We start from the raw sequence: 13,426 nt of genomic DNA on the forward strand, positions 1-13,426 counted from the left end.
TGCCAAACTAACCTGGAATTAACTAGCATCTACCTGAACTAAATCTCATCTGAATCCAAAAGAATAAAATGCTTTTTTCCTAAAAAAAAAAACCAAACAAAAAAACAAACAAACACAAGTACTTGCAATTTATTAATTTCACAACCTAGTATGCATGAAAGCTTAGTAACCTGAACACATAATATAAACCAAAATGCATCTACTTTAACTAGTTAATGAAGGTGATACTTTGTTATTGTTATAAGGAGGAGAGATGGGGGGGAGAATGAGGTAGCGGGAGAGAGACAGGGAGAGTGAGGTAGAGGGAGAGAGACAGGGAGAGTGAGGTAGAGGGAGAGAGACAGAGAGAGTGAGGTAGAGGGAGAGAGAGACGGAGAGTAAGGTAGAGGGAGAGAGAGACAGGGAGAGTGAGGTAGAGGGAGAGAGACAGAGTGAGGTAGAGGGAGAGAGAGACAGGGAGAGTGAGGTAGAGGGAGAGAGAGACAGGGAGAGTGAGGTAGAGGGAGAGAGACAGAGAGTGAGGTAGAGGGAGAGAGAGACAGGGAGAGTGAGGTAGAGGGAGAGAGAGACAGGGAGAGTGAGGTAGAGGGAGAGAGAGACAGGGAGAGTGAGGTAGAGGGAAAGAGACAGAGAGAGTGAGGTAGAGGGAGAGAGAGACAGGGAGAGTGAGGTAGAGGGAGAGAGAGACGGAGAGTGAGGTAGAGGGAGAGAGACAGGGAGAGTGAGGTAGAGGGAGAGAGACAGAGAGAGTGAGGTAGAGGGAGAGAGAGACAGGGAGAGTGAGGTAGAGGGAGAGAGACAGAGAGAGTGAGGTAGAGGGAGAGAGAGACAGGGAGAGAGAGACAGGGAGAGTGAGGTAGAGGGGGAGAGTGAGGTAGAGGGAGAGAGACAGAGAGAGTGAGGTAGAGGGAGAGAGACAGAGAGAGTGAGGTAGAGGGAGAGAGAGACAGAGAGTGAGGTAGAGGGAGAGAAACAGAGAGAGTGAGGTAGAGGGGGAGAGAGACAGAGAGAGTGAGGTAGAGAGGGAGAGAGACAGAGAGAGTGAGGTAGAGGAAGAGAGAGACAGAGAGAGTGAGGTAGAGGGAGAGAGAGACAGAGAGAGTGAGGTAGAGAGGGAGAGAGACAGAGAGAGTGAGGTAGAGGAAGAGAGAGACAGGGAGAGTGAGGTAGAGGGAGAGAGCATAAAAGGAAGAGTGGGCTAGAGAGAAAGACGGACAAAATCTGGGGGGAAAAAGTCATGTTGGGTTAGTTATTTGCTTTTAGCCACAAGCATTGTAGGCAGTGTATTCAGATCAAATTCCTTTTCTGCAGCTAAATGCACTTTTTGACAGCTGCCTTCTATAAACACATTTTTATTATGTTACCTTGTGTTACGTGAACTAAAAATAAGTGCTACTAAGCAATAAGACTGTAGCCAGCTGGTAGAATTAAGCGGGTCACTGATTAAATGATAATGACTTGCGATGTTTAACTATGGTGAGTGCAGGGATGATCCTGACTATACTCCACTATGAGGGATTTTTCCTTAAGTCCATGTTAAGGATCACAGAACACAGTTCTGTGGTAATATCTGCATATGAAGTCAAATGTGAATGTACAAAGGAGGTTCACACAGGCCGTCTGTTTAAGTATCAACATATTATATGACCATTTGCTGCCTTTAGCATTTTGTCTATTACTGGTAATGGTGCAGAACTGCACACTGCTTATAAAATTAATTAAACATACAATTAAATATACAGTGTAAACATAAATGTAATCTCATCTCTAATTTAAATATGAGATCTATACTTGGGTCAGTTGTGATCTTTCATGAAGCAAATTGTATTTATTTGTGTATGTTGACATGTTCAACGTGTTTTCTTTTCTTTTTTTTAAGAAAAGCCACTTTTAGGCTACTGATCGTTTGAGTCCATGGGAAATTACATAGATTTATAAACATCTCTGACATCATGGCTTTTAAGAAATAATATCAAGACCCTTTAAAAATATATAATTTTAGGCTATTGATTTTTGTGACAGCGATGATATGTTTGAAGGAAGGTAAGGGGAGATGGAGTTAGTTTTTCTAATCCCCTTTGTCAATACTGTGTGGACAAGAATTGTTAACAGAATGACAAACAGAGTTATGGAGGAAGCGAGGATTAAAGAGGATTTGAAATGGAGCCTCAATATTCTGGTCTAATGAATGAACAATCCTTTGGAGACCTCCAGTTAGTTCAGGATCGTTAATGCCGGAAGCCACTTTGAATAAAAGAACTTTATTTTCACTTTGCAGACTGTGTTTGTTTTTTGTAAAAGTAGAATTTATAGTGCTTTAGAACAGCATTCACTAGCTTCACTCCTGGAAGACTGCAGTATCGCAGTATTTAGCACTCACCTTATTCAGCTCTTGAAAGGCTTGGGAGAATTATTGATAAGGTGTGTTCAGGTATATTAAATCAGAAAGAACATTAAACTCTGAACTTCTGTATCCTTCCCGGACTAGAGTTCGACAGGTCCACTCTGTAAATTCAAAAAAGATTTCAATAAACAGCCTATTAAAACAATAAAAAAACAGCACATATAAATAATACGATTTCCTACCTGATGGGTCATAAAAGAAAATCCATTTGTACCAGTTCCAGCTTATTTATGGTCATTCGGTACCAAACCGCTTCTCCTGTGGTGATTTTCTGAAAGGCTTTGTGTTTGCAGACATAGAGTTTGAACTGAATTTGCTGTAATGTGTAATCATTTTTCAGTCTCTATTAAAAAAATAAATAAATAAAAAATCTCCATTTAAATCTCCAAGTGGAATGTGTCCAAACATTTTAAAACCTTTTAAATCATTTTTCCAAGCATTGAAAATCTCTGCCAATCACACTATTGGCACACGCACAAAAAAAAAATTAATGTTCTGCTATGAATATGTTTTGTCAAATTTGTCATCAAAGTCTAGTTTAACCAGAATGGTTTCTCCATTTTCTCTTGAGACATGTTCTCTGATGTTGCAGAGGGAAAAAGCAAGAAAAGCCTAACCCGGCCAAACAAACGCGGTAGCGGCTGCTACAGTGGTGAGGATGTAGGGGGACAGCTTCTGGGAGCGCGCCATAATTCCCTTGTGTTTACTTATGGGAAGCAGGGCATGCAAAGTAATTGTTTCCTGTGGATAATGTTTGCCCTGCTACCAGACAGTTCAAAAGAACTAACACTTTTTGGATTAGCCATCAGCTTGATTCCTCAGTTCCTTATTAAATATCCTCAAAACCTCATGGCAGTCTGCTCAGCAAGCATGAAGGGCTTTCTTATTAGTGATGAATCATCTTTAAAAATATTAAAGTATTGCACAGTTTACCCACAGATGGCAAAAATGCTAATATTCCGTTTAATTCTGTACCATCGTAGATGCTAAGCAGGAGGCTGACTGATAGGCTGCTGTTTCCTGCCTGTACCTGCTCATGTGTGGAGGAGAGAGGAAGACAGACTCCTTATTCTCAGAAGTAATCTGGTTGTGAGATACGGGATTTGATGGCCAGGTTCCGTGCGTGATTTGGGCCGCTCGCGCAGATCCTCCTGAATGTCTGAAAGTAAGAGGGAGGCAGGAAGGGGATTAGCAGAAGCCCTTTATTAAATATTTATAATGATATTGCTGTGGTCATCGCCACAGCTGACATGCTTCTTATCTCTGGGTGTTGGCAGGAAGGGGATTTAGGTGTCTTGTGGTTGATGAATCGTTTGGCTTGATTTCCTCTTCTGGGTCTCTTGCTTTTGCGAAGCTGCTTTGATCTGATTAAAGTCTGGGAGATCAGAGTGGTAGACGTGTATGAACTAGTGTAGGAATCTTTTCGCATTTTGCATCTTTGTTGCGTGAGTGACACGTGAGTTTCTAACACTGTTATTAAGGTGTTTATTTATTTAATTAATGCTTATATTATCATATTATATTTTATTTCCTATTACAGTGCCTTGTAATGTGTCAGGGTCGACATTAAATCTATGGGCTGCAGCTATGGCTAAAAAAGAAATACAGTACATTTAACATTTTCTTTTTTCCTGCCTACTAGGGCCCACTCTAGGGGCTGAGTGGACAGAGGCTCTTTTTCTTTCAGCCTACTGGGGCCCATTCTAAGGGATGAGTGGACAAAGGCTCTTCTCCATCCTGCCTATGTGCCACATACCTCTATCATTATGTCTCATCCATAAAAGCTTTTGAAAGTCTTTTGGCTTTTCATTCTGTGTTCTCTGCAGTTTTCCTCAGCTGGTATCCCAAGGGGTGGCCCTGGTTGGGCTCTCTGCCGCGTGCCTCTCATTCCCACTCGTCTTCGCTGTCGGCCATGAAAACATTGCCAGCAGAGTGCAGGCAGGACTGGTGGCCTGCTAGGTGCTACTTGTGGGGGGGGGGCATCACGCCTGCCTCTTTGTACTGCCCCTTTGCCGCTTACAAGCCAGAGACACATGTAAATGTAATAGTGTTGACATTTTTGCTGGTTACTTTTGTTGTCTGTGATGTATATTTTGGTGGATGCAGTTTTCTTCTGTGGAAAAGGTTATTGCTAGGTTTCGTGTATTTTGGCATATTGGACAAGTAGCCGATTATGGCTCCCATCTGCTGTGTGTATGTGAAAAATGTGCCATTTCTGCCTTTAATGCACCTACAATAATATGAAAGTTATCTTTCATTCTCACACACACACACACACACACACACGTGATCGTACACACGCACTTGCACACACCCACACCCACACACACACGCAATACTGACTCCTACAAACCTACATGGGCACATACCACAGTGACATAATAGACTTGCCTGGGGGATATGTGGTCAAGCGTTCACGTATTGATTTCTGTCATAAGGACACCAGAGATTTATAGCACACTGGATCAATGGCTGCACTGTGGATGGGTGCCTTGTGGGGGGAACACTTACAGCCCTTCACACTCCACTGAGCACCTCCATAGATTAGCTTTTTCTTTTAAAGGAAATGCACAGAGCAGTGGCATGCTTACTAATCTAAGGGCACTGCACATTTGCATAAACTCGATATGTGTAGGTTGAATTAAAGAAAATATGTGTTGTGTGAGTTAAGGAAATATGTGTAGAGTGGATCTAAATAAAAGTATATAATGTGAATTAAAGTAAATATGTGTAGCATGAATTGTGCCGGGTGAATTAAAGTAACATGAAATCTTGGTAATCATGGCTGTTTGAAGGCTTTTGTTTACAGTATAGCTGGACCGATGGTCTTGCATGGATGGCATGCAATATTTCTGTGAAAGCATGACTGTGTGTGCCTCTTTGTGTTTCTGTGTGTGTCTGTGTCTGTATATGTGGCATCTACATCCCTAATTTGTACAACAGCATTTCAAATAGGAATGTTTATATTTACCATCTTAACTGAACAGGGCTTGGTAATTGCCTACTGCTCAAGTCTATTTCTCTCTCTCTCTCTCTCTCTCTCTCTCTCTCTCTCTCTATAACCATTCCAAGTTCTCCTTGTGCTTTGGCAGGTTTTCTTCACAGCTGAACATTGCCGTGTATTCATTTTCCTTCTCTTGGCTAGCCTCACATCAAAGCAGTGATGACGAGGCACAGGCTCTCTGAAGCGTGCGCTGAGGTTTGTCACTGACGGAGGGGTGGGTTTCAGGATTGCAGGGTAGGACTGTAGATTCATCGTCTGTGACTATTTCTCCTATTTCAATTCTCAGTTTTCCACAAATGGGTTAACATTGAGTTTATTCACACACACTCTTTTCATCCCAGTTTAAGTGTCTAGACAGTAAAATAAATGAATAAATTAAAAAAAATAAATAAATTATATATATATATATATATATATATATATATATATATATATATATATATATATATATATATATATATATATATATATATATATATATATATATGGCACCACTGTTAAACTCTAATGGCAGTTGACTGACTGTACCGGACTCTTGAACCCTGTGTACATTGTGTAAACCTTCACTGACCTTTTTCATGAATGGCCCAGTTTTGTCCAAAGGGCAGCATAAGCTGATATGAGTTCATATGTTTCCAAAATATCCTGACATTTACCTGTTTTAAAACAGATAATTTATTAAATGTCACAGTAAAGGTGACATAAAATAGGAAAACAAGTTCCCATCAGTTATTTGTCTACTGAATACATATAACTGAATGAAAAATTACTTTGTTCCTAGTAGGTGTTCCTAATAAACTGGCAACTGTGCTAACTGTATACAGACAGTTTCTATAACTATATATCTTCAGTTTATATAACTCAGTTCTTTCTGTAACTGCATACCGACAGTTTCTATAACTCAGTGCTGTCTCTAACTGTATATTGACAGTATCTTTAATTCTGTGCTGAAGGTTTAATGCATGTAAAACATAATAAATTAGTCTGTCTCAAAATTATAATTAACAAATGTGTCCTGTGCATTGCCCAGTGTATGTCATGAGAATATGCGTAACCAACTTTTATAAAGTTCCTTTATAACAGATTGCTAAAACAGCCTGCTTGTCAGAGTTTTACCATTTCACTAACCAATTTAAGGTTTAACTTAGTAAATGTGCTCAGCAGATTGGACACTTTCCAAGGAATTACAGGGAATTCGTTTACTCTAGTTAATAAGTACTTAAGCATTTATTTTACGTAATGCTATCTACAAAGCTAAGCTTTATGTGAGTTCAAGGTAACAAAGGATTTATTGGCATAATAGAAACCAATTAATTACACATTACAATTGGTTTGATATTGTTATGAGAAAATACACGTTACTGTACATAACAGAGATGGTTAGAAACAGAGAGCGGAGAGAGTAAGCTCAAGGCAGAGATTTATCAAAATGTAACTCCTTCCTTCAGTCTTAACTTGTCCAAGAACAGGGTTTTCCCTAATATACTGGCATCATCCCAGCATAAGACAACAGCCACAGGAAATCACACCTGGTGTTACATTGATTTACAGTCCGAAATAACTGTTGACCATTTGTGATGGACTAGCGCCAAAGTAACCATTGTAAAGTGACTGCCCTTATCTCTGTGAGATGTGCCCAGACGTGGGTAGATGACAATAAGACTTCACAGACCAGAGTTTGGCCTACAATCTAACTATATTAACAGTTACTTTATCTCAGTACTGTATCTATCTGTGATTTCTTTATTCCATGCTAACACATAGCTACAGTTTCTCTCATGCACATGCAGTTTGTGTTTGCTGTTTTCTACCTCTTCATCGGTGGATAGTTTTTCACCACAGGACTTGTCCTGGCTGGATATCTGTGGGTGGCAGACTACCTTTAACCCGGCCATGACACAGACTTGGAAAAGCTCCAGCATCACTGCTGTTCCAGGTACATTAATACCAGCATATTGCACATAACCGTGTTGCTATATGTCAGTGCCACTGCTGTGTTGAGAACAGTCTGTCATCCAAACAATATCCAGTCTGCAGTGCTTCGGTGGTCAGAAACTGACCAGTGAAAAACAGCACAGAGGGTGCATTGCAGCACATGGGCTGTACTGTAATTACCCAGCCTTAAAAAGAACCAATGAAATGGTTTTGGCTACTAAAGTAATCAGTAAAGGTAAGGTGCAAGGTGTTTCTATGTGTGAAGATTAAGCACTGAGTGTGTAAGGAGAACAGATGAGTAAAAAGGCAGCCATGCCTTTGAGTAGAGGTGGGCAGGCAGGTGTTAGACTCACCGAGTTAAACATGTCAAGGCGTGGCACTATAATGTCATGAATATGCATGAATATGTAGAAATTACCCAGTCAGCAGCAGGGCAAAAGGGCTCATTAAGGAAACGGATAAAACGAGGCTGGCACAGATGAACAAAGGATCTATATTTAGGAAGCTGGCAAGATAAACAGCAACGTTTCTGTATACAATCTCTTTAATTTTTACACCTTGTAATTACCTAGACTTTGTGTGTAGTGTATTTAAAGGTGTAAAAAAAAAAAAAGGACAATATGCATGGGTAAAATATCTACTGGAAACATTTTTGATTTGTCACAGTGTTTAAAGTGTTGTTTTTTTGTTTTTTTTAGTTTCAGTACCAGGAATCCATGATACACCTCTTTCCCATGAACCTTCTGCCACCCCAGTGCCTGAAAAGCCTGTACTCTACAGGCCAGAAGTACCACATCCTGCCCCTGTAGTGGGGTAGTTTATACATGGGCCAGAGGCCGTCCAGCACATGGCAGGACATGAAGCCGCTGGACCAGTGGTAGTGCTCAGTGACGGGGTCGCAGTCGACCATGATCTCCATCATCTGGCCCATGAAGTTCTCCCTCCCGTAGATCCTTGTTCTGTAGGGTCCCGTAATGTGGAGTGATCATGAGGCGTATGCACATGCTGGTTAGGGTACGCACATGCTGAGGAGAGCCAGACTTATTAAGGGCAAATCCATAATCATTAGAACAGTCCAGGGTCAGTGAGCCAATATGAAGCGTAGAAGAATACATAATAAACAAAACACGATGACAAACAGGGTATGCATGCTATAACAAAAATACAAGTAACAATAAGAACTAAAACTAAACACTAGTGAATATAAACAGGGGCAAGGAATCACACAGAGGCTAGAACAAATGAAGGCTAGAATTAACAGACACTATAACAAGCAGGGCATGGATTACATTGACCAGCAAACACACAGGCAACAAGACAGGGTTTAAATACACTGAGATTTAACAAGACATGGGTGCAACTCATGAGGGGCAGAGAAAACTAACATAAGGAATGGAACCACAAAAAGGATTTAAAGCAAAACAAAGACAACAGACAGGTAAACCATGACAACGAAGATGCTAGGGAGTGGCCAGTCATGGCAGGTATTCTGTACTGCTGGGGAAAAGGAGTGGACAGTGTTGTTTTTGGGGAAATCCCTCTCGAGTCTGTGTAGATATAGGAGATGTGTTGGAGATCTGGTAAACATACCATGGGGATCAAGCGGCAGGACTTGACCCACTCACTCATTCCCCACATGCTCATGTAGTCGGCGTACTCGCCCCTCCTGACAAAGTACTGGTTACCCATGAAGTTGGGGCGGTCGTAGACCATCCAGCAGCCGCTCTCCACCCTGCAGGAGTGGCAGCGGGCCAGGAAGGGAGCCATGTCGCTACAGTCACTGGTCCACTCATAGGAGTGGCCCTTGAGCTCCTCATAGAAGATGATATTCCAGCAGAAATGTCTGTTTATTATGTTTTTTTTCATACTGAATGTAAGCATATTTTCAGAATTATTTTGTTCCAGTATACTTGTATGTTATGTATAGTATGGAAAAACTGTACCAAGGAAAGTGAATCTGCACATTTTAAGACTACAGTTTCCACACTAATTTAATACTGAAATTATACAAGATAGAAAAGTTCTAAAAACAGATTCTAATTCAGAATACAATGTACTATAATGTCCACCTATTTATTTATTTCTTTTTGTCAGAGTAACAGTAGTTATTTGTCTAGTTCAACTCTGCGTCCCTCTTTGATGTGTGCCACTTACCTTTCTTATTGTCATTTTGGCTGCTTTGATTAGTCAGAGCTGTTTCCAGCTAGTGACTGGCTCTGTGTGCACCATTTAACCTGTGCTTTTATACATGATCAAATCCCCCCAAAAACACGTCCTATTGTCCAGACCCCTGGCCACGTACAGAAGCACAGTGGTACAGAAGCCTACAGAAGGTCAAAGTGCTTTTATGCAAATTCCATGTAATTCTAGACCACTGAATGGATCCCATAATTGTATAACGCAGATGTATCTGTGTATTGTGTCAGCCCTTATATTTCATTATTCCATTTGTATTTGGTAAATGTAGATGGCATTTTCCTGTCCTCCATTTGTGCCTGCTTTGTTTATTTGCCAGCTGGCTGAATCAGAAACGGCCATTTTCTCACCTGAGCTGGAAAGGCCAGTGAAAATGCTGCTTTTGCACCATTAATTCCTTTGTGCAGGGTTCAAATGTCATACTGGAATCTGTGACCAATCATGCTTGAATGCATTTTCTTCCTTGTATGTAATGCTTTCCCAAGACTGGACTACTGGATATAGTGGACTGTTTTACACACTGACTATTTCACGGACTGGACTAATTCAGATACTAGACTGTATCACACACAGGGCTAATTCACATATTTCACTATTTTACACACTGGACTAATTCACAGATTGGACTATTTTACACACTGGATTCATTCACACACTCGACTATTTCATACACTGGACTAGCTCCCAATTCCCTTCAGTTGTACCTAGAATGTGTGGAATTGGGCGTATTACTATTTGTAACGGTGAGCGGTAAGGAAGCAGACGCTTGTGCGGAGAAGAGCGAGATATATTAAGGGCAAATCCAGAGTCGTAGTCACTATAGCAGTTCAGGGCTATATACAGCCAACACGGGGAGTACGGGGGTACATTACAAACAAAAACACACGAAGGCAAACAGGGAAGCAGGCTATAACAAAGACTAGGGAATACTCGGGGCTAAGAAACACGAAGGCTAGGATACACGGAGTACAAACTAACATTCAAACATTCAATACAACCACGACGAAATGAACCTAATACACACATTTAAATAAGCACATAAATGCAATGAAGTAAACAATGAACAGCCAAGACCAAGGGCACAAGGCAGGGTTTAAATACCTGAACTAATCGAGGGACGGAGAAAACGGAGCTACGGCATGGCGCTAAAATACACGGGAAACCTTAACATGTTACATCAACAATAACCAACGACACTGCACACACTGACGCGGGTTTAAATACACAGACAGGATGAGGTACAGGTGTGTGCAGGCGTGGCCACAAACGAGAATCCTCCCACTGCACTTGGCGGGCAAAACCACGTGACTCACAGGAGGTAAGCGTTCCGTGACAGAACTCCCTCCCAAGGAGCGCGGCTCCCGACGTGTCCGTCCAATGAACGCGAACCTCCGGGCGCCGTGTACACGTAAACAGAAAACACAGCACGGCAATGCCCAGCGCCCACACAGTACCAGGCGGGCCAGGTGACACCAGCAAGGGAGACCTCTCGACGAGAGGGAGAAAGATAGCTTCCCTGCTTCTCTCAGAGCAGTCCGGTACGCTCCCAACGATGTTGCGCCTGTAAACACAAGGCGCAAGCATAAACAAACAATAGCGACCACACACAAACATAAGCGCAGCCATCCACGCAGGCGCCTCAAACGTGTCCATGGCCTCAACGGATATGCGGGGATGCACATCCGCCCCGGTTACAGAGATGCTACATCCCCCAAAGGCCCTCCTCACTCCTGGGGCTCTAGGAGCGTCCCAGAGGCAGTTTGCCTCCAGGGCTTTGGGCAGACCCCTCCAGCTTCGCTGGCGAGTCTGCTGAAGGGAAGGGATTCGAGCTTCCGCTCTCCCCACTGGAGATCCTGAGATTTTTTGCCGCGGGAGCTGGCGTCCTGTGGTGGTTGGTCATTCCGTAACGCGTGGTGGCCCGAGTGCCGAAGGGCAGGACACACAGACCCCAGCGACGTGGACAAACATTTATTAACACATAACGACAATAGCACTCACACGTATTACAAACGAAGAACATGAACATGTAACGGTTAACATTAAACAAACATGCTAAACACGCAGACATTTAATAATGATGAAAAGAACATTGACCTTAACATTAACACATTACATCAACAATGACCAACGACACTGCACACACTGACGTGGGTTTAAATACATAGACAGGATGAGGTACAGGTGTGTGCAATGGTGGCCACAAACATTTACATTACATTTACATTTACAGCATTTGGCAGACGCTCTTATCCAGAGCGACTTGCAAAAGTGCTTTGTTATTTACTCATAGAACATATCCAAGTACAGTACAGTAGGTTAGAATTAAACATACCAATGAGCTAGAAAACAGGGATGAATGCTGATACCTAGAAGTGCAAAATACATAAGGTCTATCTTAAACAATGATAAGTGCTATAAACAACAAGTGCTAGAGTTTGTTAAACAACATAAACAATGCCCTACAAGAAGTACTAAATTAGTTAGTCAATATGGGAGCAGTGTCAGTTGTCCTTTAAATATTCTGCAAATAGATGGGCCTTCAGTCTGCGTTTGAAGACTGCAAGACACTCTGCTGTCTGGACAGCAAGCGGGAGTTCATTCCACCATCTTGAAGCCAGGACAGAAAATAGTCTCGATGCTTGTCATCCATGAGACCTGAAGCAAGGTATTTCAAGCCGAGCCATATTTGAGGTTCGAAGTACTCGAGGTACGGATCGGGCTTTGACAAACGAGAATCCTCCCACTGCACGTGGCGGGCCAAACCACGTGGCTCGCAAGCATTCCATGACAGTTATCCTTTACAAACTGTATTAAAAGTTTGTATTTACATACAGTTTACTTTTCAAACTGTGTTAAAACTAATATTGCTTCAGTGTCATATTGTTGACAAACTTCTCACATCTCACAGGTTGGCTAGTGACTCAGACCCATGGTCTCAGCTAGTGTTTACCGCTGCATGTTATGATTAAGCTTACTATGACAAATCTGTTCACCTGGAACATGGAAGGGGATTCAGGGGAATTCCAAACAGAAGCTTTTATGAGGGAGCAGGTTGTGGCCTCTTATCTGGGATGTAATGAATGGTTTTATGTGATTATTGTCTGTATTTTTATTATTCTGTTATCAAAGGAGCCTGATAAGACTGATACCATCTTTTTAATGAACAGCAGAAAATATGATTTCCCTTGCTACCCAGTTTAAGTACCAATGATGTTCAGAGACACTAAAATGTGTGATAATGGAAAAACTGGAGAGGGCTTGGGAGGGGTGAGGGAGAGGGAGAATAAGAGAGAGGGGCATTACAATCCTAAAGGATTAAATCCCATTTGAAGGAACACGTGTACTAAATCACTCATGTTTCCCTACCTGAAGCATAAAGGTCTTGTTTTAATTCATCATTTTTGCAGTTCTCACAGCCATCAGCTTATAAATTCGACAGTTCATGTAAATGTAGATTTGGGTTCCTTTGGTTTATGAGTGTCATTCGCATACATACACTGGCGATAAATTGTTTACAGCAATCAGAAAATAAAATATTTTTATTTCTTATCTGTTAACACAAACAGCTGTAATTACACCACTGTAAACAGTACTCAACCAAAAATGAATCTTTAGTCTGTGGAGTTCTGCTATCAGTAACTCTTTTAAGCTCACTTACACACACACACACACACACACACACACACACACACACACACACACACACACACATACACACAGACAGAGAGAGAGAGAGAGAGAGAGAGAGAGAGAGAGAGAACGAGAGAGAGAGAACCCCTATAATATTGTGCTAATAGCAATAAAGTTTGTTGTATGTAGAGACCTTTGGCTATACGTTTAAATCTAGGGGCCTTTTTATGTAAACATTTATCTGAAGCATAAACTGA

General features: G+C 41.6%; 2 protein-coding genes across 8 annotated transcripts in view; one reads left to right on the top strand and one right to left on the bottom strand.

The window, feature by feature from the left end:
- Positions 1–13,426, top strand: part of astn2 (astrotactin 2) — a 266,754-nt gene that overhangs the window by 16,683 nt on the left and 236,645 nt on the right. The gene's annotated exons all lie outside the window — the stretch shown is intronic.
- On the bottom strand, positions 8,029–9,209 carry LOC113587142 (gamma-crystallin M2-like). Its single transcript, XM_035526828.2, has 2 exons — positions 8,934–9,209; positions 8,029–8,319 (listed from the first exon to the last, which is right to left on the bottom strand). Exons 1-2 carry the CDS (start codon positions 9,207–9,209, stop codon positions 8,044–8,046), a joined length of 552 nt encoding a protein of 183 aa, XP_035382721.1. The 3' UTR covers positions 8,029–8,043.

Source organism: Electrophorus electricus, chromosome 8 (genome assembly GCF_041902795.1).
Source record: "Electrophorus electricus isolate QZ-2024a chromosome 8, ASM4190279v1, whole genome shotgun sequence".
Lineage (NCBI taxonomy): Eukaryota > Metazoa > Chordata > Actinopteri > Gymnotiformes > Gymnotidae > Electrophorus > Electrophorus electricus.